The sequence below is a fragment of the Catharus ustulatus genome, chromosome 2 (genome assembly GCF_009819885.2).
Source record: "Catharus ustulatus isolate bCatUst1 chromosome 2, bCatUst1.pri.v2, whole genome shotgun sequence".
Lineage (NCBI taxonomy): Eukaryota > Metazoa > Chordata > Aves > Passeriformes > Turdidae > Catharus > Catharus ustulatus.
The window spans coordinates 59,845,818-59,872,283 of record NC_046222.1 but is presented as its reverse complement, the minus strand read 5'-3'; the positions used below and the strand labels follow the sequence as shown (position 1 = coordinate 59,872,283).

The 26,466-nt window shown below is 40.2% G+C and overlaps 1 protein-coding gene across 3 annotated transcripts in view; it reads right to left on the bottom strand.

Annotated features, from left to right (window-relative positions):
• Positions 1 to 857: 857 nt before the first annotated feature.
• ZC3H13 (zinc finger CCCH-type containing 13) overlaps positions 858 to 26,466 on the bottom strand; it is a 47,900-nt gene continuing 22,291 nt past the window's right edge. For 2 of the 3 annotated variants that reach the window (XM_033051195.1, XM_033051196.1), the window contains exons 8-20: positions 25,793 to 25,990; positions 23,400 to 23,573; positions 20,316 to 20,626; positions 17,510 to 17,974; positions 16,341 to 16,523; positions 12,739 to 13,282; positions 11,986 to 12,089; positions 10,559 to 11,575; positions 9,041 to 9,556; positions 5,836 to 5,991; positions 5,034 to 5,234; positions 1,886 to 2,049; positions 858 to 1,347 (exon numbers count right to left, since the gene is read on the bottom strand). In XM_033051195.1, the coding sequence (XP_032907086.1) occupies positions 1,177 to 1,347; positions 1,886 to 2,049; positions 5,034 to 5,234; positions 5,836 to 5,991; positions 9,041 to 9,556; positions 10,559 to 11,575; positions 11,986 to 12,089; positions 12,739 to 13,282; positions 16,341 to 16,523; positions 17,510 to 17,974; positions 20,316 to 20,626; positions 23,400 to 23,573; positions 25,793 to 25,990 (4,204 nt within the window). In that variant the 3' untranslated portion in view covers positions 858 to 1,176. The remainder of the gene's footprint in view (positions 1,348 to 1,885; positions 2,050 to 5,033; positions 5,235 to 5,835; positions 5,992 to 9,040; positions 9,557 to 10,558; positions 11,576 to 11,985; positions 12,090 to 12,738; positions 13,283 to 16,340; positions 16,524 to 17,509; positions 17,975 to 20,315; positions 20,627 to 23,399; positions 23,574 to 25,792; positions 25,991 to 26,466) is intronic. The other variant, XM_033051197.1, reaches the window with a different exon arrangement.

Here is a 26,466-nt window from a genome sequence, read left to right as displayed (position 1 = left end):
AAAAACATAAAATGAAGTTTTGCCTGAGTCACATAGTTTAATAAGAATAAAAAAAAAGCAGAGATTTCTGACATCATTTATATTTGATACACTACCATACACTGCTGTATGGGCACTTAAAAAAATAGAACTAAAAACAGAAATAAAAACTTCCTCATGTCTTCTTCAACAGTTCTTTAAATGTAGTGTAAGAACATTTTCTGAACCCTTAGGTACTAGGTATTACAGAAACCACTATAGTAAGAATTTTCTGTATTTGAACTGCGTTGCTGTTCATAGTTAAGCCTTTGCCTGAAGCCAATACAACTGTCAGTAATCACAAGAGATGTGAGACAGACCTGCTGTTAGCACACTCAACATCCCACCACAGTGTGCTGGTTCCAAGTGGAGAAAAAGGATAAGAAACTGATATAAACCTGCTGGCTGTGACCAGTGACTGCACTGCTCTTCAGGTGTTTTTCAATATGCACGAGTTAGTCCTTTTTGAAAGCAGATAGCATTCCCAAAATGCAGTTAGTCTCATAGACACCTAAAATTAGTCATAAATAATTTCTGGTTTTGTTTGGATTTTTTTGTTGTTTTGTTTTTTAAACTTTCTCTTTAGGCAACAAGAAAGGAAGACTTAACTGACTGGACTAGGCTTTTGTGTCCGGAAATAGCATTAAAGGAAACCTACGTTAAAGATGGAAAAGAGTTAAGAGTTTGATTTGAATCCACACCAGAGACTACTGTGGGAAGAAAGGGATTTGGAAAAGAGAAAACAAAGAGGCTCAGAGCTATTTAACAAATTTCAGAAGTGTACTGAGGTACCAAGGTGGTGGTGAAAATACCCATTCAAAATAAGAAAAAGATACATAGACCGTTTTCCTCAGTTTAATATCAGTTGATGTTATAAACTGCTAAACCCAGACATCTTCACATTATTACACTTAATGCACCATAAAACAGGTTTATGTTACAGTGTAAGGTTCAATATTATAAAAGTTGCAGAGACCTCCACACAGAAGTCTGAATTTTTCATTCCTATTCACATCTAAAACAAATATTCTTAACTGTGTACAAATGGAGTATTTCCTTTCATCTTCTAGAGCTGCTTTACAACCACCAAACAGCAACACCAACACTGGTAGTGAGAAATCAACTCAAAATCAAGGAAGTGCCACTGCAGCCATCTCCTCAAGTCACACACACTTCCTGCTGGAGAGTTGGCTGTGGAATTTTGCTGTCCTCTGTCTTTTCCTGCCCAGGAACTTGACACACAGTCTTTCGTTTGAATAGCCGTAGACTCAACCGTAACAAGTCGCTGTCCATTGCTGCGGAATTCGTGTAAGTTTGTTTTGTTGCACCCTGTTGAAATTGGAAATGGAATTTTAAAAAAGAAATAACTGAAAACAATGTCTTTTCACATGCAAGCTGAGAAATTAAACTCAAGTACTCTCAGTAATTAGAGGTTTAATCATACTAATCATACCACTAAAAAAGACTTGGAGAATTAATGATTTTTCTACTAGCATACAAAATCATAAAACCCACTGCAGAAGTTTTAACTTGGATTCTTACAATTCTTATAAAAGCACATAGAATCTTAAGCACAAAAGTTATTCAACAGTTACCTTTGAAATAATATTTTATCTAATTATTTCCATTGTGCATTCTCTAAATACAGAAAATGTATCTCCAGAATTTAAACCCCAAAACGGTAAGAAACAGGACCTAGCTCTAGTCTCAAATATAAACACCCTACAACCTCTCATCAGTTTGTTATTTAAAGGACCAGATCGGCTTTGTAACAACAAACACAAAAATTATCTCCCAAAAGTAAAGCTCTGCCTATGGGCATCTGTGCTCCCACACTTTGACGCAGCATTGTGAGCAGACCACTTGCCTTTTCATTCTTCATGAGCTGCTTACGAATTGCAGAATCCCTGCGGAAGCAGAGCGCTTTGCAGCAAGGACCCAGATTGCTGAGAAGACCTGCCCTCTCTTCTTTTCGCCGAAGTGCTGCCATGTTCAGTGCTCCCAATTCATGTTCAAAAAGGTTTTCTGCATCTAGAAAGGATTGACATTTGCAGAGATTAATATATACATGGTATTTTTGAACAGCAACATACAGTCATATGAATTTTCTTAACATTTTACTATTTGTATTTCTGCCTTCTAAACAATATCAAGATTTTGGAAAGAAAAGAGTAGTTGAGTTTATAAAATAACATGAATAAATCCTTCACCATTCAAACGGAAGGATGGATACCCTTGTATTTAGTTTCAGCATTGGAAAGCAACATTGAGACAGCAATCACTAGGAAGTCTAAAAACCAAGTGACAGCTTTGGACAGAAGACAGGGTATGATTTATGCTCAGACGGGTGATGAACAAAAGGTGTTTGTTTACTACTCGCATTAATCATAAAATAGCCCAAGTTTCACTTCTTTGCAAGAGATAGGGTAACTGTGCTATGTATTGTATGGCTGTGCAGAAGTGAAATACAACTATCCAGAGTAACTTTTTCATTTGTGATGGATGAACCGGGAGAACAAGTCAGCAGCTGCCAATGGACTACCCCCTTCCTACTGGCTCACCTCAAGGATTTAACAGAACTCAAGGTGGCTGGACCAGTCCTTCAACACATTTACCAGAAGAAACAGTGTGCAGAAAGAACACTTTCAGAACAGATGGAACCTGAGGTGATTCTTGTTCTGCAATAAGTCTGTTTCTATGAAATCCAAAGGCAAAAAGAACCCAAAGGGCTGAACCAGAGCTCATTGATTTATAGCTCTCTTACAATAAATAGGAAGATTATCCTGAAATAGAAAAAAAGCTGGAAAGATATGTGGCTGAGTCCAATCCAGTTGCCTCTATATAGTAAAGCTGGGTGCTCAGCAGAGAATTTAACACGTCACTCAAGATGTGAAGAACCTGGGGGAAAATACAGCATTTAAAAGCAAAGACTGCTCCAGCAGTTTGGCAGTATGAACACAGAAGAGGACAAAGATGCATTTTTTAAACCACTCAGAACTTGGATGAAATTCAGTAGTCTTTAAGCAAGTTTTTAAACAATGTGAAAAGGCACAAGAAATTTACATTAAATCAAGGGCAGGTTAAAGAGAACTGCACTGAAGTCAAAGACAACCTCAATGGACAATCAAAAAATGGAAATAAGTGACAAGACACAAAAAGGCCACTTCAAAGGTAACATGGACAGCTTGCAGAGTCTTCTCATGTGCCAGATGCTTGCTGAGGATATCTGGCAAGTAAGCAAGTCCATATCCTTAGAGGAACAATTGTATATAATAGAGGGCAAGTCAGCTAAAAATCTCAATACCATCACACACTACAAATTTTAGAAAGAAAAAATAATTTAAAGAGTACACCCTGAAACAAGGTATAATTTCCCTACTTTCTGCATTTAATAGTATACCAGAAATATTTTTATTCGTTCCTCAACAAGAACAAAGATGGGAACACCAATATCAAGAATAAGACAGGGAGATGAATTATACCACCATGAAGTCCAGAGTGAAAATGTTACTTTTTCACTGTTACACACACTGTGCACATCTATCTCAGATTAATTCACTTTTCATATTTGTATTTGTGCCTTTCTTTAGAATATATATGCTCTGGCTGTGTAATCTCTATACAGAGAACATTCACCTGGCAGATTGCAGAGGAAGTGTGTACACTTGAAAGCAGTGTAGGAACTCTGATGTGTGAGAGAACTGCTCACACACCAAAGGGAAATCAAGAGAGGCACTTCAAATCCCTGTCCTCTCCAGAGCAAGGTTCTGCTGAATCCAAGTATACTTAAGACTGTCCAGAGACTCCTATTATCACTAAGGACTTTATTTCTAGGGAAGCACGCAAGGATTGCTAAGATTATTTCAGGTATCATTTTAAACAGCCAGATGGAATGATCCTGCAGTGCAGTTGCTGTTGGAAGGAGTCCCTGTTGAGAACTGTTGAAGTATACAGCAAAATTAAAGCTTACGGAGAGAGAGACACAGTTCATACCTTGACTATATCAGTTTGTACTCAGGAAGTCTCAATATTTTATTTGACTCAAAAAAAAAGTAGGAGCAATAGTAACAGCTCACCATACATATAGTAATACAATTTAAATGGTTCAAGCAAAGAGTGACATTGATGGAGATTAGAACAGTTAAAAGAAGTTTTGGATTTTTTTTCCCCCCACTTATCTGAGACTGACGTTAACAAGACAACTGCATAAAGAATAATATAAAGTGAAAGGTATTGTTTCAAATCAAGAACTAGAATTTACAGAGTTAAGATACTATTATTTATAAGCCACAATTTTCTAACATTTAGATCCTGCAATAATTTGCATAGAGGTCTTATAGAAAGCAAATGTTTCATAGTCCCAAAAGAACCATTCTACCATGCAAGCTGTTGCAAGCAGCTCAACTCGTTCCTGGGATGTGAAAGAGAAAAATTAGTATTCTTTCTCACGGAAAAGCCCTGCTAACACTCAGAACTGTAGTAAACAGCACAAGTGCCATTGATGCCTATCCCATTTATCATGCATGTCTTATGACATTCACTTTCTCCATATTCCAAACCTGTAAATTATTGTATTCCCCCTTTTAGCAGAGGTATAATACACATATTTCACTTAGTGATTTCACTCTGATCCAAAACCCCTATCTACGAATTCTAGAAAGGATCCTTAGAATGAAAATAAGAAACCTTAATTCTTTCTTTAAATGCTACTTCTAGGTCACTGGAAAAGATATTTGGCTCTCTAAGAAACGCAGCATGAATGACCTCACCAAAAGAATATTCCACTAAGATAAAAGTAATTTTGTTTGGTTTATTAGTCTAGACCTCCTCATCATTGCTGGAATCAAAGCACTTATCTGACTAACATGCTCCTTTATCACACTTCTGTAATTTTCACACAATACTCATTATACACTTTCTGTGGTCTCTGAAACCTAAAATAATGAACTAATGCACATTTCATTAAGGACTTTTTCACTGTGCACAAAAGACAGTTTAATCCCTGCAGAAGTTACCTTTAGGTTTTTCTAACACTCTCTGGCATGTTTCTTTTATTTTGGTGAAGAGCTCTGGTCCTGCCAATCGCTTGGAAATGCCAACTCTCAACATAACAGCACCTGGTGTGAATTTTAAGAGCGCAGCCCCAGGCTCACGTGGTTCTTTTGGCTGCTTTGGCATAAGACTGGACCAGTCTACATCTATAACATCCACTGGATCTGCAAAAACATTGACAGAGAATGAGTTATCATATCACCACTCCTTACCACAGCTGATTAATTTCGCACGCTGTGCACACGGCTGTCTCCTGAAAGCAATATATATATTATATGAACATTTTTCTGAAGTCCTCTTGGACCCTTCAAGTAAGAATGTCAAAACTCACTTGGTTGGGTGAAAAACAGGAGAAATACAAAAAGAAATATAAATAAAAAGCTATATGGATTAAAAAAACCCCAACCCATGCCTAATATTCTGCTTTATTTTTATTGCAATCCCTTTGTGAAAGGTCTTGCTTAGCCAGCAGATTTGGACACATTACTTACGCATTCAGAAAAGTCACAGTACAACTGAACATGCTAAGATGGATTCAAATTAAATGCTTGGAAAGCTAGTTCACAAAGCCCAGATTACCAACTGAACTTAGGACAATTAGGCAATTCCATTCTTCCCAATGCACTTGGAAAGCATTCAAGCACAGACAGAACCTGCTTACAGACTGCACTCCTAATTCAGAAATACTGTCAACATCACAACAGCATTATATGCACACTGATCTAATCTTTATATTCAAATAATCACAAAGGGGGGTTGATATACTTTTACCAGGCATCTTCTCATCCTCCTGTTGATCCTCACGCTTTTCAGCATCACCTGCCAGAATTTCATCCAGTTCATCATCACTGATTGGCTCGTATTCTCCAGCACCAGACCCCAGTGACTGCACATCATTAGTCTTTGCTTCATCCTCTCCTCCTACAGAGATAGATACATACTGTAGTTTTAAAGCAATCATGTTTGTTTTCTAAACATGCTGTACACTGCCTGAAGACAAAATGGTTTAGCAAACTAAACTGTTAGCTTTTAGAAACAAGTATATTCAGCATAAAAACTGGTATTAACCCACAGAAACAGTGAAATTATTCCTCCCATACACAATGTGCCAGTTTGAATTTTACATACACTAGTCAATATTTTGGTGCAGTATTAGTCAAACTGCTCAGAGAAGGCCATATTCACAATATACATTTTGATTACCTGATATCTGACATGTAGTTTGTAATAATAGTTTATAAAAATCTAAGTTAGTGCCACAGAGTCTTTCAGATGCTTTAGCACATTATTCTAAAATCCAGATTCAGTCCAAAGGTCCTAAAAGAAGCGAAACAACTCCAAAATAGGAAAAAGGAAAAGGTATCCTGAATAAAACAATTATAAAACAGAATTTTAGAAGCCTTGAAGCAGTCACAAGAAGAGCTTTTAGAAAACCATGGTAAACTTCTTTTAGTTGCTACCCTCCTATCCATCCACATATTATCTGCATATACAAACACATGTGCTGCATGTGGAAACATATTTCTTAGGACCTGTGAACACAAGACACTCAAACACTGATTTTTGCAGTTCACAAAAGGGACATCCTCCCACCTCCAAGACTGAAAGATCTGACTCAAGCATTTAAAAATTCCACTGCCCTAAACTCAGGCTTTATTATGGTTCTCCACCATGGGTACTAGCAATGAGTTGTGCCACACGAAATGGGACAGAATTTACAAGGATCCTCCTCTGTGGATGACTGCTCTGATACCTTCCAGCTTCCTTAGCCAGAGTGAAACTGCTTCCATTTTAAGTTTTCCCCCTGTTCTTTTGGGTTTTTCTTTAGGTTTGCCTTTGCGGGGAAAGAAAAAGTAATCACATCAACTAACCTAAAAATCAGCTAGGAAAAAGCAAGTAAAAGAAAAGCCAGTAGAGCATAAACAAACTACTCAGACTATCTGGCAATGTTTTGGAGGAAGCATATAGCATCTGAGGCATTATTAAAGCCCACTCCTAAAGTAAACACATTAGGTTCAAAACATTAAGATAATTTAATAATATCCTGACATATTTTGTTAAGACAGTAAACAACAATAATGTGCCCAAGTAAATACCAGATACCTCCCTAACATCATCACATCTGAAAACTGTACTTTGTTTTCTAACAAGTTTTTCCTTTTTAGAAGGAGAATAAGGTGATCTGTACTAGACTTCATTTTGTGTCTTCCAACCTTACATATTCCCTGATGTACCAGATACACTGGTTCACCAGTACTCCACGCCTGGACCCATTAAAAATTTACTGTATTAAGAAATTTAAAATAATACAATTCATAGTTCTCAATACATAATGTAAAAAAATTCCTTTATATTTTGAATTTCAAGTAAAAGTTTGATAATTAATAGACTTTTACCACTCTTATGTGAAAACATACTTTTATACTAATTCTGCATTAAAAACTCAACACACTCATCAGCTGAATGGAGCAATGTCAAGAGGAGTTACAAAGTAATGAAAGACAATGAAGTATACTAAACCTTAGAAAATCATAACCATGCTGTATAGAGTATGCTTTAATATAATGGAATCCCATCTAACATTCTTATCTAATATCTAAGATTTAAAAAAAAATTAAGAAATCCTAAATATACCTTAACTCCCTACAGATGATAACCTGCAGAGAATTTAGAACACATTAGAAAAATAGAAAATAGACAAAATAGACAAAAAAATACATCTTAAAACAAGGATGCTGAAAGGCTAGACCTAAGAACACATTTAACATGCACAGCCTATATGGTTACAGATGCCCTCTTGGAAACAGGTAATGTACCCAAGAATGGCCTTTCATTATCACTTTTCTCAAGTTACCACATGGCACTCTCAGATTTATCACACCATGCTTTTCCTATAGTTTAAAAATAGTTAATTTTGTCTATTATAGCAAAAACAGACTTATCCAGGCTCACTTCAAATACTATCTTTGTCAAGTGCTTCCACTTCACAGATAATCTCCTTAAATGAAACTTTCCCAATAGGATCTCTCAACTCTAAAAACCACTTTGTGAGGTAGGAGATTTAAGTACTAAATATTCCTCATCACCCTCTTGAGACAGCATTTGATTTAACTGCCCAAATTAACAATGAACACTACAGGTAATTCTTACTAAGAATGGCAAACACAAGGAGCATAACCATAACATACACCAATTACTCTGGACTTAGACTCTTGTTTCTTCTATGTTGTTCATATAAAAGCACTTATCAACTCCATATTCTTGCAAAGCTCAAGCTTCTAATCCGCGTAACAAACTGTTAGTAGTTTGTCAGTGTTTGCCTTTTACTGACTTTATCAATTCTAAGCACGCTTCCCCCATTAGGAGGGTACCATTAGGGTCAGAAAAATGAAGCTGCATTTTCAACTGATACTACTGAGACCACCTCAGAGAAGGTTAGATCAGGAAAGATCTCTAAGATTACCTCAAGAAAGCTATTTTTGGATACTGCGCCAAGCCATACATATGTTTCACCTACTAATCAGACAAACAGTTCTGTGATAATTGGGTTCTGGCAGAAAAAAATCCCAAGAAGCAGTGCCAAGTCCACACTTTTTTTTTCCCCACTCATTACCTGTCACTCCCAAAATAAGAAATAGATCTTACAATGCTATAACAAGGCAATCAAATGTTGGGGTTATCTTTTAGTAAACTGCCTATTCAGAAACACTGCATTTTGATGAAATTATCTCACATTAATTATGCTTCTTGGCCTCAAGACTTCTCTAGAAATTAAGAAACAGCACTAACACAATTAACAATAAGGAAGATGCTCATCAGATTTCTCTCATTGTCTGCTTCCACCGCAGAGAAGCTGAAGCCAATAAGCTTTTCAGTAGAAAATTATTCCAATATAGCTCAGCTCAGCACTATGCTACAAGAGAAGGAATAAAATATTTGCTAGTCCAGTTTGTTTCCCAGAATAGCTCACCTTCTAAACTCTCCACCTTTTCAGCCTCATTTCCATCTTCAAAGCCTTGTAAAGATCCTAAATCTTTGTCTGTTTTTTCCTTCTCTGAAGCCGCTGAGTCCCGGCAAATACCATCAAACTCCTTTTCGTGATCTCTGTCCAGTTTTGTTTCACTGTGCTTTGTTGACTCCTTTTGAGAGGAGATGTCAAGAGTTCTCTCTCTCTCCCGGTCTCTTTCAGCAGTATCAGGCAGCTGTCGCTCTCTCTCTCTCTCCAGCTCCCGTCTTTTCTCCCTTTCCCTCTCTCGCTCCCTGAGTCTCTCGCGTTCCCGGCTCCTTGGCCAGTCTTTGTCCACATCTCGGTCCCAGTCTCTCTGTCTCCCCTCTCTCCTGTCTCGCTCTCGTTCTCGATCGTGTTCATGTCGATCTCTCTCCTGAAGCCTTTCCCTGCTGTCGAAGGACCCGGATCTGGAATGAACCTGACGATCTGACTCAGGGGAACTTCTTCGTGAACTGTGGCTTCTTGAATCTTGACGATCTGGATAAAAGATTATATATATAAGCATGACTGCGACACATAAATGGAATACCATTTTACTAGACCAAAGCATTTTAAGGATTCAGGTATGAAAATATACTTCTCAAAAGCACCATCTTCAAATTAGTAATGCTTTCGATTGCCTTAGAAGAATTAACCTTATTAAAAACACAAGGTAACTTTGCACACCTCCAAAAAAGAATTTTAGTGGCTACTTTCTACTGTGAGAGAAACCAACTGCAGGTATACAACCTTAATTCAGTAATTTAGGCATGGGGGAAAAAAAAGGAAAAAAGGATCACCTCAAAACTCAAAATTTTTATAACATGTCTTCTACAAGCTAGGAATGCCTTAGTTAACAAATGATGAACTCTGAAAAATAATTTCAGGCATGTAACAATGAGTAGAAGAGTGTCAAAATGCTTTCAGAAGAAGGTATTTTCTTATTGATGCCGTTTCAGTTTTAAGGTATTTTACCTTTATTTTTTTTTTCACAACAACTACATACATAAAAAAAGTGACTATTTTGATTTGCAATGAAGATGATTTCCATCTGCATTAAACGTATACCTAACAGATACCACAAAAAATTTACCACATTTTGCATAATTTCAGGAATTTCCATACCAAAATTAACACTAATAATGAATTTAAGAACATTATTTAGATGACAAAACTACCTCAGTGTTCTGTTAGCACAAGCATTTTCTCTATGAGGTTTTTCTGTCCTTCAAATTATTTTATTTCCCAGACAGCATGAACCAAATCCAACGGAATATTTTGGTATAAACAAAATAGCAATCCTGCCCACTGAGAATCAGGTTTTCAAATATGTTAACACTTGCAGGAATCTTAATTCATTCTAGTTTTACAACGAAAGGCAGAGAGCACCTCCCTCTCTTGCTACACTAATTAGAGCCATGAAGATCAATTTGGGACTTGTACACAGAATGACAGGTCAGCCTAAAACAGACACTAAAACACTAAAATAGATCTTATTACCTGAAGATGTGCTGCGACTGGGTTCCCCTCGTTTCAACTGATCAATTCGGGACTTCCTTTCAGTGATTTCTAAGCTTTTCTTCTCCCTGTCCCTGTCCCTATCCCTGTCCCTAGAGCTACTGTGCAGGATCCTCTTCCGTCCAGTCTGATCATCTCCACTGCGGTGTGCTGAGTCATTGGAGGGGGATCTTAGCCTGCTGGAGGCATGGCTGCGATTGCTACCAAGGCTGCTGCTGCGCTTCTGGTCCACAGGTTTACGGTGTGGTCCATCCTCTATAGTAACATGAGGGGCTTCCACCTTTTCTCCCCTTGTCCTGTGACTTTTTCTATGGGAATCGTCAGTGGTTCTTTCTGGAACAACAATGTCGCCACGTTCAGGAACATCTTCATCTGACCAGTCACTAAATGTTGTATCTTCTCTTTTTGTGGGGACCTCTGCCACTGCTTTCTCAGGTGGTGCTTCAACCAATTCTTCTTTAGTGACAGGAGGGGTTCTTGGGCCTTTTTTCTTCTTATGATGTGGAACAACTTCTTCATCAGAAACTTCAGAATCACCCTTGGATCTCTTCCGCTTTTTCTCCACATTTTTCCGTTTTTGACCTTTCTTAGGGGAAAACACCTGGCTTTCCTCAGTTGCTGGTTCATTAGTGTACCTTTCCACACCACTGTCATCATCTTTCTTCTTCTTCGTGGTCTTTTTCTGTATCTTGGATTTCTTTTTGCTGTCATCATGCATTCTATCAGAACCATCTCTTTCTTCAGAAGGACGGTGTCCAAGATTTTCCTGAACTCTGGACCGGGAACCTTCTGAAGCATCCGGTTGCTCTCTTTGCTTATCAGCTGAAGAAACCCTCTCTTTAAACTCTGGCTCTTCATAGCGCCGGGAACTTTCCTTTCTGTCCGATTTTCTCTCCTCTTCTTTCCAGCGGCTCTGCCGCTCCTCTGTGACGTGAGAGGGGCTCAGTGACCGAGATTCCTGAGGCCGCACAACCTGGCTGAGGAGTCTGTGCTTTTCATCTGCAAGATGCAAAAAATAATGTGTCTTTATTGTGTAGGAAGGGGGACATGTGAGCATTTGCTGTCTTCTGCATGCCAAAAAAAGTGTCCATTAAAACAGATGACCCATTACTTCAATTAGATTTCTTAGGTTTTTCTATTGCTGAAGCAGCAAAAGACAATTTCCAATTTGGTAAACATGCATCTTAAACAGGAGATGTGGAAGTCACTATCACCTGGCAGCCATAATACATAGTGACAAAACAAATATAAATGACAAATAAAGATGAAGAAAAATAGTAGTGGTCACAAAAATATGGGGAACACTTACAAAACTTTCCCCACACTTTCTCTATTTAAAATTGCAAGTTATTTTCCAGAGACAGAGGATAACCTGGGTCCAGCTACAGAGAGAGCCCACTCCCACTTACTTTTGTCATCTCCACTGTTGTAAGCGTCACTATCAGGAGAATGATCACGGCGACGTTTGGGTGACTGACGGGGACTTGGACTGCTTTCATTTCTGTGACGCTTCCTGCAAAAGGAACATGTACCATCAAATTTCTTCCAGGATGCTTTGAGTTTATCATCGATACAATCCCTGAAGTCTAAGCACCTAATATAGAAGACATTGAAAGTTGTAATGAAGTTCTGTAGTTTTCTAAGTCACCATTCCAAGTAACAGCTATGCACTTAATGGAAGCACATATATACTGGGATATTTTTCATGCCTTCATTGGTAGCCTTCTGGTGTTGGAAATTTGGTAGTGCAAAGGCTAATGTATGTTCCAAAGAAATTTAATTAACAAAGTCACAAACCCTGACCTAGATAGCTGCTAGCTGAATTTCAGACTTCATAATGTACCACAGTTTTCTATTATGTTTCTATTAATGACCGTATTATTAAAGGCAAGATAATGCAAGCATACATAAAAGAGAAAATTACATCCTCCGACTCAACTTTTAGGTCATGAGTAGTTCCATTATCCAGCACTAACAAAACACTGGAATAACTTCACCACCATAGGACCAATTTGGGGGCTACCAGCAGGTACCATATAGCAGCTCCAGACTGTATGAGTGCATGCATAAACAGGATGTCTTCTTCCTTAAGATTTCCTGTCTACTAACTTACCAAATTCAATAGTAAAAGACTGCCTTTTTTTTCCTTTAGATCCACTCACTTGGATTTTCTTTCCTCGTGGACATCTCTTGAGCCTCTTTCTTCTCGAAGATCTTCTCTCTTATCCCTGCGGTCTTCCCTTCCTTTTTCTTTGTCATCCCAGTCTCTCTGGCGGTCTCTTTCTTTGTCTCTGTCTCGACCTCTCTCCCTTTCACGCTCCCGCTCCCGATCTCTCTCGCGTTCTCGCTCCCTTTCTCGTTCCTCCCGCTCTCGCTCCCGCTCCTTCTCCCTCTCCCTCTCCCGTTCCCTCTCCCTGTCATGGTCTCTGTCTCGGTCCCGCTCACGGTCCCTGTCTTTGTCCCGCTCTCTGTCCCTCTCCCGTTCCCGAGCACGATCTCGTTCCAACTCTCTTTCTTTCTCCCTCTCTCTTTCCCGGTCTCTTTCTCTTTCTCTCTCTCGGTCCCTCTCCCTTTCCCGCTCTCTCTCCCGGGCCCTGTCATCTCTCCTGTCATCAGACCGATCCACCCTTCGCTCCTCTCTCCTCTCATCCCGCTCGAGATCATCACTCCGTCCTTGGTGTCGTACTGGTGAGCTTGCTCTCTGATCTGCAAACAGAAGCAGGCTTGATTACCGACTGCTAAATGAATATACACTGCTTCCATTACACTAATAAAAAAAAGAGCCTTTGTCTTGACAATCTAGATTCTGGTTTGCATTAAATGAAAAGCAACTCCCTGCAGAAACTTAGGTGTTCCCATTGGGGAGGAAGGAAGACAAAAAGCAGAACTAATTTTGAAAGAATTTTTCAACATTTAAGAAGTGGGCTTTGCTTACTTAACCAAAAGTTGCCAAAAGTTATCTAATTTTCTACCAGATTTTTCTGAATGGCTTCAAAAGACAAATGTATGCCTCACAATGTAGTTATTACTATTGCATTACCCCGTGATTCCAAATATGGTATAAGATCTTAAAAACCTTGGAATGGCATGCACAAGAAATGTTAAGACTTCTGTACAAAGATTTTACTTCCTAAATCTATTAGGAGTCAAGTGCTTTACAAGGACTCAAGCTATTTACAACACAGAGTAAAAGTTTCTGCAAAATTAGAAATACTGGCCTGTCTCATCACAAAAGAGATCCCTGCACAGAAACACACAACCAAATCTAAAAGATAGACAGAGGCAAGATGAGATAGAGGAAGCAGAGCTGCCAGAAGTTTTCATTTGTGTTCACTGCAGAGTTTATAGTTTAGAATCTGAGTTTGTTGTTGTTGTTCAGACAGTGGATTAGAGACAGAGGGAAAACTAAACATGTAGAAAATGACTGATCCAGAAGGACTGTGAAATCTGATTTATCTAAATATTCTTCATTGTATTTTGGATATTTTTGAGTAATTTTATGTTTTGACTATAGCAATTTCTATGCTCGTGTTAGGAGTATTTGAGCTACAACAAATCAATAAAACTGTTTTCCTACTACATATACATAAACATACTATACAAAAGAGAAAAAATTGGCATAAACAGAGGTTGGTATTTCTCAGAGTCCATTACTCTGAGGCTGAGTGCACTTGGCTGTAAATTGAGACAATGTCCACAAAGCGTGAGCAGGCAGAATTTGGACAGAACTAAATCAATAAAATGTGCATTTCCATCAGTTTAATCAATTTTCATCTCTGAGTGAATTAACAATGATTTAGTGCTCCCCTGTTACCATGTAAAATTAAAAGCAAAGCTGAGTGACATTTCTGCCTTTTTAAAAAGGTAAACCATCAATCCATGCAACTGGTCCGTGAACAGGTTTCACATTCTTTTAATGAGGCCTACAACACTGTAATATGATTTACTGTGCATACTAAGTACCGCATTTTATAAAGAAGTTCTGTAACTCCTACTTCTTATGTCAGTTTTGGTGACAAACATCCACATGAAAGTCTTATGTGAATCAAATACTAGAAGTATATTAGACAATTAAATGCAGATAGTCAGCACTTTTTATGTGATTTCATTTTTTGAAGTACTGTTCCAGTGGTTTGGAACACTCCCATATTTGCCTTAGTTGAATAAAGACAGCTCAAATTTGCAAGCTTGCATTCTAAAATCAAACTCCTTGCATATCACAGCACTAAAATCTATCTCAATTTTTCTAAGAATGACAGATATTAAATCTGTAGTCTAATTAGGGAAACTGTCTTGAATTGTAACGCTGAAGATCTACTGTTACAAAGAGTGACCCAAATTTTTAAGGAAGAAGACAATACATTTTGAATTCATGCTCTATATTTTTCCCCCCAAAGGGAAACACAACCCATCCAAAGCAACTTCCCTTCTAGAAATTTATTTTGTTGTGATTACATGCTTTTATTTCCAAGGTTTTTACTGTTTGTTTGGGGTTTTGGTTTGGTTTTTTGGGGGTGGATGTTTGTTGCTTTTCTTAATAAATTCCTAACTTGCTAGGATATAAAGGGCACAAAATTATATTATACATATGTAGGATTTATTTGGGCTGGGGAATTGAAATACATGAAAGTTAGACTGCAAAATCCAACCCCCAGGATGCATTGAGTCTTCAGGATTTTTCATCTGACATGAAAAAGGAAGCCTGGAGTTTAGGTTTGTTGAAATCCTGCCTTGAAGATGAGAGAGAATCTGAAGTGGAGCCTTTCACAAGAACAAGCAACAACAGATCTGTTTCAATAGGCTAAAAAGTATCTTTCAAAGTGGCATACAAAATATCTTTCTGAAAAACTGAAATTACACAGTAGCTAGAATGTATCTGTCACCTGTAAATCAAAACTCAAGACAGAAAATAACACACTGTAATTTTATGTTTAGTCTTCACAGCTCCTCTCTTAATTCTCAAGCTATTTTCATTTCCCTGACTCCTATTCTCTTAATTGGTGAGCAATATAAATATATTCCAGAGTGTAAGCTGGTACCAAGTTCCTTCAAGCCAACACAGTACACTTTCTGGTACAGAAGTCTGACATCTTGCATACTATGTCAAAATAAGTCTTGCATACTGTTTTTATGATCACTGGTGTCTTATCAATACTTACTAATTAATTATTATTGACAATAGCAAAGCACTCATCACTATTAAACTCCCCAGAAAATAAGTTTGAATTAAGCACAAATTTAAACTGTCACTTATTTTAGTAGCAAGTAGTCCATAACTGTCAGTCTAGTTTAAGCCTTCCCCAAAACACACTCAAGCAATTTACTGTACAAAAGCATAATGCTTCTATACAGACAAACAGAACCAGTAATGAAACACAATCATGACTCTAAGCTTACATAGACTCTTAGCTTAACATGCTTATGTACCATGAAGTGGAGGAGGAAAAAACGTTTTACAGTGAAGTTGTACAATGAAATCCTTTGAAGTTTAGTTTGCTTAAATAATACTTGGATAAACAAACAGAAGATGCCAGAACCTAACAAAAGGTCTGGAGAAAAGGCGACAGTATTTGTGCATACAATGCTGATGAATGATCTTTCTACATAAGTTATCTTGTATCAAGGATAGGACTAGTGTCAGTGTGTTGGGCCTAATGAGTTATTTATGAATCAGTGTTGGGGCAGAACAAGGCAGAAAAAGGAGGGAAACACACATTCATACATTTGACTACAGATGTATGAGTAAAAGTAGTCATTAAAATACCTCTTTCTCTGTTGTCACGCCTATCCCGTTCACCATGCCTTCTTTCAAAGGAGGAATCCCTTGCTTGATCCCGACTGTCATAGCGGTCCCGATCAGCGTAGCTACTCCTTGATTCCCAGCTGTCGTGGTAGTTCCCACTACTGCTGTGACCATCCACCTGGGATCCTCTAGTCCCCCGACTTCCTAAAGGAGATGTAAAAACACAAAACATGAGCTTCCACACATAAGGAAACCCACTGACATTTTATACCAACTGATGTATTAACATCAGTTAATAATCAGTTAATAAATTTGAATTAGCTCTTAATGGATTTAAGATTGTAACATCAAACTCTACTTAACCAACAACTCAAATTTCATGTTTTAACTCTAAAGTTGTTACTTGCAAACTGCAAAATCAAAAACTTTCTGAATCCTCAGCCTCTGGTCACAGTATGAGGTCTCCTGACCAGAAATATCAGTCCAAAAGCAGCTCTTAATTGTTCTGAGTAGGTTGTAAGCTAACAGACAACGCAACAAGAAGAGGCAGGGAAAGCAGAGATCATTCTCCCTGTAAAAACTGTATGCAATTTCCCTAATGAAAATGTCATAACAAGCCTGAAAAAGCAAAATAAATTGTAGATTATTAAAAGTTATGTATATTATTATTAATGCATCAGACTTCAGAAATCATTTTAAAATCACACTTTTTGGAAATCAGATGGGGCAGGGTGGTGAGGCAGGGAGAGATGGGTGTATGTGAAAGATGGTTTTCAGGCACCTAAGACATGCAGTTGTTTTTGAAAGAGCATAAGAAACCTGCTACCCAGTGCTTTGAGGCACACTACCCCCTATGAATTTTCTACTACACATCAGCCTCTTACTGTGTTTGTAGCCAACGAGAAAATCTAGAGTTGCAGAAACATTAAATAGGGTGATGTAAGGGTTAGGCTTTGCTTTAAAATGGGATGGCAGAATACCAATGTCATGCCACTTTAATGAATGTAGAACACCGAAGTGATATAAATTTCAACAACAGTTTTAATTTAATGACAACAGAATTGAACACAGCTTCAAAAGCATGAACTATTTGGAAGTCCTTGTATATCAAATATCAAACAAGGCAGTAGGAATGCAAATATTTTATCTTCAATGATAGGGACACATGAATTTTTAAAATTATGCAATACCTTTGTCGGATAATTCTGGACCTCTGCCTCGACTTCTGCCAGTTCTATCACTTCTGCTCTCATTTCTGGAGTCACTTCTGGAGTCATTCCTTGTTTCAGCACGAGAGCTCTCCTCTCTGCCATGGGATCTTCCATAGCTGCGCAAGTCGTCTTGATACTGGTCATCCTTTTTATGGGTATCACGACTCTCTCTGTCTCTGTAGTCGTGGGAGTCTCGTGTGGAGCGTGAGTCTCTCTGGTCACGACTGTCTTTCGTATCCCTGCTATAATCCCGGGTGTCTCTGGAGTCTCGAGTATCTCTGGATTCCCGTGGCTCCCGCCGGTCTCTGGTGTCTCTCGTGTCCCTCCGATCTCTTCCATCACGAGACTCTCTGTCATCCCTATGGTCCCTGGAGGTACTCTGCTCTTGGTCATAATCACGATCATCTCTTGTTTCTCTTTCTTTTTCTCTTTTCCCTCTTGTTTCTGTGAAATGTTCAAAAGAATGTTATATACCTGGCTTAATCAGAGCAAGTAAACATTTAGCACACAAGTGACACTAAAATAACATACTCAAAATACACTTAGTGAATCAAAATTAATACATAAGTAGGACAAGATCATGTTGGGTTATCTATCTATACATTTTGTAAGTTTAAAGATCTTATTCTGAGTATGAATTTCTGTAGATATTTAGTGTTCAAAACACAGTAAGTATAATAAAAATAAATGTTGAACATGCTAAAGAGCAAGCTCACTTCAGTAATTTTAAGGTAGGGTCATTACTCCTGCAATCACAGATTCCTCTTATTTTCTACACACACACACACACACAGACACTTCCAAAACATCTATGGCATATTTAGACCACTTGTAAAGCCCCAATACCCTGCTAAAATCTGTTGGTTTGAGTTTGGGGGTCTGTTTTGTTTTGGAGTTTTCTATTACATATTTATATGTATATTTATATATTTATAACATTACTGCTACAAGAAGGTAAATTTACAGTCAGTCTAAAATAGAGCTGAAATACGTACTCTTTGTCGCTCAAGGCAAACAGCATGTTTGCTCATCACATATTGTCTAAACAAGAGAATGACTGTTTCTTTGCATACACCTCACTTAATGTCAATTACAAAGACAACAGACAGCAATCAGTGGGAACTGGATTTGGCACCTCACAGAAAAGAGTACAGCAATTTCGCGACCATAAGGTGCACCAGACTATAAGGTACACTTTTTTTTTGCAGCGAAGATCTGTGCTACTTGCAACAAAATAACGAATTAGTAAAGGAATCCCGCAATCGTGGAGTTTACTGGCAGGTGCTCAATTTGCAAACATTTTTCACAGATCGGCGTAGGCTTCCAAAGGCAGCCCCAGGCGCCCTCCCCGTGCAGTGGGCCCTGGCAATCCCGCCCACCCCCGGTGCTGGCTGACGCAGCTTGGCACAGCTGCGGGGCCGCCTCACCCTTGTGGCTCCGTATACCGCCGCGGTGCTCTTCCCCCTCGCGGCTCCACGGAGCTGCCGTGCCATTCCCTCGCTTGGCTTGGCGCTGCCGCCGTGTCACCTGTCCCTCGCTCACCTTGGCGCTCCCGCCGTGTCGCCTGTCCCTTGCTCAGCTCGGTGCTCCTGTTGTGCCGTTCCCCCTCGCGGCTCCATTGTGCTGCCATGCTGTTCCCCCTTGTGGCTCTGCAGAGCCGCCCTGCCACCTGTCCTTCACTCGGCTCGGTGCTCCCACTGTCCCGCCTGTCCCCTGCGGCTCGGTGCTCCCGCCATCCCGCCTCTCCCTCACTCAGCTCAGCACTCCTGTAGTGTTGCCTGTCCCTCACTCAGCTCGGCACTCCCACCGTCCCACCTGTCCCCACGGCTCGGCGCTCCCGCCGTCCTGTCTGTCCCATGTGGCTCGGCACTGCCACCATGCCATTCCCCCTTGCAGCTCTGTGGTGCCGCCATGCTGTTCCCCCTCGCTGCTCTGCGGTGCCATGGTGCCGCCTCCCCCTCACAGCATGGGGCTCCTGTTGCACTGGGGCTGCGGCAGCTCGGGGGGGGCCGCAGCTCGTGGCGGCCGTGGCTCACGGCTTCTGCGGCCGTCCGCTCCCTCCCTCGCCACACCGCCCCGGCAGCCCCATGCAGCTCTGGGAGCCCCGCGCCCCACTGGCGTTCCGGGAAGCCTGCGCTGCCCCGGTGGTCCGGGTGCCCCGTGCCACACTGGGAGTCCCGTGCCCCCCTGGGCTTTTCCCCACCACCAGCGCAGCCCTGATGCCAGTGGGCTCGCCCCGCGCCGCTGCCCCGATGCCGCCGGCTTTCCCCCCACACCGGTGCTGTCCCGGTGCCACCGCCAGGCGGGCTCTGCTGGGCTTGGGACTGTTGCAGGTTCGCACTTCCAGGTTGGTAAATTTTGCAACTTTGTCCATTATATAATGTGCACTGGACTATAACGCGCACTTCCAGGTTCGGGGGAAAATTTTAGTCAAAAGAGTGCGTCTTATAGTCATTAAATTACTGTAATAGTTACTTAAGTGCACCCTGCTGTGACAATCACTTTCCTACTGACATCACCATTGCATTACACAAAGAACACCTACGCAGACACCTAGAAGCACCTTCACAATCAGTTGAGCCTACATAAGCAATTCTGCTAGGGGTACCCTCATACACACTACCTGTAAACAGCACCACCAGTGCAGGCAGAGTAAACACAGTATTTTCTTCACCCCCTAGCCCCTCGGATGGGTTGCACACAATGCTACAATTTGAAAATCAAGTTTCAAAATGCAATTTGCAAACAAATACAAATGATTCTCAAGTGCTATTTTCATTCATACCGTCCCGCCTTTCGTGGCGCCTGTCGTGAGACTGTGAAGTCCGATCACGACCATGCCTTCCCTTGTCTCTTGCAGGAGATCGGTGTCTCGAGGGACTGCGCTTCCTCTGAGGTGGAGAGGAAGAGTGTGGGGGATAGGGGGAAGATGACCGCCTCGCAGGCGGGGAAGTTGTCCTTTGATAGGACGGAGAAGGAGTTCGTTTGCGGTGTGGGGAAGGAGAATGTCTCTGAACAGAGGAGCCTGACTGTGAGGACGAGGAGTGATGTCTGGAGGATATGGGAGAATGATGCTGACCTGACGGAGAAGCAGACCTGCAAATAGGAGTTAAAACAAGCACGTGTGTAATAATTTGACTTGGAAGGTTCTTAATATACCAGACAAAAAAGCAATTAAAATAATTTTTGCATTCTCTACCCTCTGACTGCTGCAAATACGTGCTGATTCTAAAAAACATCAAACTTGCCTTCCCTCCAGGGTGCCAAGTATATGTTTTCAAGAGATGTTTATCTTCAAATGATTATTATTTATTTAATGCCCAAGAAAATTTTTTCTGATCAAAACTGTATTACATAGCCACTAGAATGTGGGGGAAGGGAAGGAGGAGTCAGAAAAAAAATCATTATCTTCTTTCCCAGCCCCAAACAAGAACCATTGTTTTCTTCAATATAAAATTATTTTTGGAGTTCATAATAAAATTACACAGATAATTTTTAAAAGGTATAACTAAGATTTTTTGTTTACAACAGCACTGAATTTTTTACAAAGCAACAGTGTCTCTTCTTATACACTAAGACCTTCTATTGTAAAGATTGATCTTTAAACAATTCTTAGGTCCAGAAAAACCACACACATACCTACTTAAAATGTTAACAAATGTGAATGCTTACACAAACATGGAAAACTCTCATCTGACAGAGTAAGAAAATGTATGCAAAATATTTCTGATCTTCAAAATTCTGTCACAAACTAAAGATAATCTACACAACAGTTAAAAATTTCCTCATACTATGACTAACATGGACAAAAACATGCTTCAAGTCTTTTGGCTCAGTAGTGGGGTGTTTTTCCCCTTATCAGCATCAAAGTAACTTGCAAGTATCTTTTCTCATGAAATATATACCTTCCTTAACTCCCAACTCCCTTCTACTTCACAAAACTCCCGAGATGATAAGGAGAAGAGTGGGAGTTAAAAAGCCACACTTGGACAACACATCTTCAAAAATCTCACTGCTCCTGAGGAAACAAGTAGCCTGCATGCCCCCAAGAGGAAAATTCATACACAAATGAAACAGAGGACCTGGAATTAGTAGTAAAATTTCCAAAGCAGTCAACATGAAATTATGTCAGGGCTAAATATGACTGACAAAAGACTCTCACGACTTACTGTCTTTAAACTACAAGACTACTTTTTCCCTGTGAAAGCATTATTTTGAAACACAGGGTTACCAAAATTGGCTTGCATGGAAGGTTTTCAATGGTATGGAGACAAAATATTTCAAATATCCTTCCTTGCTTCTAGCAGAAGGCCCATTTGTCTTCCCTGCTTAATATTCCCTTGCACAGTATTTGATACAAGCAGGCAAGGATGAGCAAAATACTGGATGCCATACTTTAACCCCAGCCAGCAACTAAGTACCACACAGCTGCTCGCTCACCCCCCACCTACCCCCAGCAGGGTGGGGAGGAGAATGGGAAAAAAGTAAAGTCTGTGGGTTGAGGGAAGAACAGTTTAAAAACGGAAATAAAGTTAAATATAATCATGATGGTAATGATAACAACAATAAAAAGGGAAATTTGAAGAGAAAGAGAAGAAAACCAAGAGAAATGGTGATGCACAACATACTTGCCCAGCCTGTCCTGAGCAACACTTGGATGTTCCTGGCCAACTCTCCCAGTTAATATACTGAACATGATGTTCTACGGTATGGAATATCTTTTTGGCCAGCTCAAGTCAGTTGTCTAGGCAATGCTACCTCCCAGTGTTTTGTTCACCTGCTCACTGGCAGGGTGTGGGAAACAGTGGTAAAAAATACTTAGCAGTAACTAAAACATCTGTGTGTTATCAATATTATTCTCATGCTAAATCCAGAACACAGCATTGCAGTAGCCACTAGGAAGAAAATCAATTCTATCCCAGGTAAAACCACGAGACCGGAGTAAGTTAAAACGCAGGGAAGAGTACAGAAGAGCTATTTTGCAGACTCTGTACTCCTGCTACAGGAGGAACTCTCTTCCCTACAAAGAATCCAACACAGCAAAAATGTTCATCAGTGACATCTACCATAAAACAATCCAATGGTGCTCCAGCTGAACTGAGTCACCACAAAAGCCAAACATTTCGCTTACAACTTTCTGGATTGCTGAATGGATGGGATTTATTGCTTTGTTTATGAGCATGCAGAAATATGTATGACATCTGGAACTTCCCCCACCCTTCAACAGAGGTGCAGAAAATAAGAATGCCTTGCTTTCCATTATACAAACATGGACTTACCTGAGCTTACACTCTTTCAGGTCAAAGTAAGGAGCCTAATCCATTTTAGTGAGTGGTAAAACATTTTTTCAAAGCCTCAAGAGCTAACAGATATGATACTTTCCCCCTTTCTGCAAGAAGCTTTGTACAGCCTTGTTTAGCCAGTTGCACCTGCTTCTCAAGAAAGATGTGCAGAACCAGCACCTGTGTATCACTTTACCCATTTTAGAATGGAGAAACCTTGCCCATTTCTCATCTCAAAGGTAAAAGACTTTTCCATGTTCCACTTTCTAAAAATGGGAAGGTTAGGCAGGAAGAAAAGTTCCTGAAGGCTCACAGACTGACTGTATCTCATACCAGACTTTTGAAGTTCTACCTGAAAAAACATTTGAGAGGAACTGATAAACAGAAACTTTCACCGTGACATGTGTTTTTGATGTGACAGGTACCCTCAGTGTAGTAACTTGGGGGAAAAAAGAAGTCTCAGAGCTCAAGCGTTTGAGGCACAAACATATTCACAACAGACACGTAAGCAAGTAGTCAATCCAAGAGAGGAAGTTTTCAAACTAGAACTATTGAAGGAAATAAAATCCACAGAATTTTCCTCCCACCTGCGAGAGGGTGAGAAGTTATGTTTGTGCGTGGTTGACTTGGCTGGAGCTCGGGAGGTTTGCCTTCGCCTTGCAGCAGGTGGTGAGTACTCCCTGGAAGGGGAAGAATTACTGCCAGAGTGATCTGCAGGACTAGGAGAGCGTTTCTGTCGACGGGAGCTTTCTGATGGATCCCTAGGAAACATAAACAACAGCTTGTTCAACAGGGTTAAGATGGCATTAGCACATTTCTAAGAAATTACGAACACCTCCAAGACAGAACCTGTGATTACTATATTAAGAGCTGTCATACAATAACTTTTTCCACCTATGATTTCACATATGAAATTACCTTAAGGTAGCAAAACTCAAGAATGCAAGATAAGCACTAAATTTCTTGTTACACCGGACTGTAAAAACTAGAACATGGTAAAACCAAGAAAACCTTCTTGTAATTTTACCTAACACTTCATGTGGTGGTAAAACAGAATTCTTACCAATGGAGAAATATTTTGCTACCTTATCAAAAATTTCTGTAATATCAGAACTTTATTTAAGCAGCTTCAAGCTCTAACATATTTTTAAAAGCTAATCCCAGAAGCAAGTGCATGAAAGTAATCCATCAAAGCCTTCAACTCACTGATGGTACCTTATAGAGATTTGACCTTACAACTTAATTTTCATTATGTAGGGAAAAAAAAGACAAAAATCCAACAGTGAAATATAAGGCTGTAGTCATGACAGCAATACCTGGTTATAGTACAATAAGATAAGTACTGTCTTTATCCTTTCAGCACTACTTAGAATGTTCTTTTCTACTACTTGCAACTTCCTTCCAGTAATGGAGTGTGCAACCATGAGGAAAATAAAATACAGTAATTTCACGAATACAAGCCGCACAGACTATAAGCCGCATCACTGGGTGTTGGCAAACATTTCATTCTTTGCCAATAAACAAGCCGCACCTGAGTATAAGCCGCTCTGTCGTTCGCAGCGAGGACCCACGTGCAACAAAGTTGCCAAATAGTAACAGAACTGCGGCAGGGCGGGGGGTTTACTGGTTCAGCTAAGGTTGTGCAGGTTCGGCCCGTTCGGGGTTGCTGACAGGGCCAGGGGCCCAGCTCGGTGGGGTCGTTCGGCGGGGCCGCTCGGGGTTGGCCACCGCCTCTGGGCTCACTTGCCCTGGCCTGGTGCTGCCCCATGGTGGCAGGCAGGGACGGAGCACCCCTGCTCCCGCAGCGGGTAGGGACGGAGCAGCCCCCGCTCCCACCGCAGCGGCGGAGGGTGGGGGCGGAGCCTGCCTGCTCCTGCCGCGGCAGGCGGGGGCTGGAGCCCCCCGCTTACCCCACGGGCCGTGGGGATGGCAGCACGGAGCCCCTGGCTCCTCCCCAAACCGTGGGGATGTCAGCACAGAGCCCCCTGCCTCTCCCCCGCCTGAAGTAGGGAACTCCCCTGCCTCCCTCCCTCCCCCCACGCTGCCGGGGCTGAGCTGGCCCCACCTGCTGCGCAACACAGTAACCAATTTGTAACAATAGCGAAATCCTGGGTTTTACCAGCAGGTGCTCGGCTCGGCACCCTGGCTGGCACTTCTGTGGTTGTAAATGTCAGAAAATTATTCACATATTAGTCACTCCTGAGTATAAGCCGCATTTCTGGTGTGGGAGTAAAATTTTAGTCAAAATGGTGCGGCATGTATTCGTGAAATTACTTCCACACTTCCAAGTAAGTGTGGTGGAATTTATTTAATCAGTTAAAAATTATTCACTGCTCTTCCAATCCTTAGTCTGCTATGCCAGTTACCAAGTAAGACTTACCATGTATCCTACTTACATCAAGAAAACACGGGACATAAAAATGCAGATTATGTATCTTTCAGTTTAAGTGGACATGTATGTTCCAGGAAATAACAGAATAGTCACAGTAGTCCTCCATTTTATAAATATATAAATATGTATACATGCAAAAGTGAAGCAATCCTAAAATGTCAGTAGTCTTTGACTACTTCAAAAATATTTTAACTTACTGAAGGTTAGGGAGAGTTTAAATGCACACTGCCAACTTATAAAGACATTAGTCCACTAAGATTTCAAAAAAGCATGCAATCGGAGCAGTGAATGACTTCAACAAAGATTTTGGCAAACAACTTGTTCCACTGATGAAGATCCAAATTCTTGAGAAGTAATGAAATCTTTCAAAGGGGCATTTTACAGATTTAATAAATTATGTAATTAAACCTATCAATTTCTTAGTTATAGTCTGTCAATCCATCTATATAACACACTGAAAATACTTCATTGAGTACTGAAAAGGTTGTTGGCAAAGTAAGCTATACCACCCTTATTATTCCGTGTTCTATGAAAGGTAACTTAAAAAGCAAGGTTAGAGTTAAAAGCTAATAATGCAACATAATTTACCTCTGCTTCTCTTTTTTCTCCTTGTGCCTTTCAAAGTCACGCCCTCTCTCTTTCACCTCCCTTGCCTTTTCTTCTGAACGTTCTTTTACTTTATGCTTTTCTTTGTGTTTTTTCCCCAGGGGAGTTTCCTCTTGTACTGGAGGAGGAGGGCTAGGGGTACGAGGACCTTTCTTTTTACTCTGGTTACTTTTAGAACTCCTAGAAAGAAATTAATGGGGGATGGGGTATAAAAAAATAGTTGACAACTATTTCAAACAATTTCTCCGACATTGACAGGAAAGTTATAAAAGACCTTGAAGCTTTTAAGATGGGATTTACCAACTCCCTTAGCAAGCATCATTCAATAGCAGAACTTGACAGAAAGAGATGGTAGAGATGGTAAAATTTTACATTGAGCTCTTCAATTTACAGCCTTTTTTCTGAAGGAAGTGAACAAAACCAGGAATTGCTCTTGTTCAGGCAGAACCAGTTTTCAAAGATAAAATGCCCTTACATGAACTGCGTACATCAGAAGACAAAAATCCATACAGTACTTTGTCTGTTTAGATTCCCATTTCTGCAATGCAATACCCCAATCATAAACACAAAATTACTTGAACTAGTCAGGTTTTCAATTTAATGTTAACTACCTGACAGGATGAAGCATCTAAACATCCTTGAATACGCATCTCACA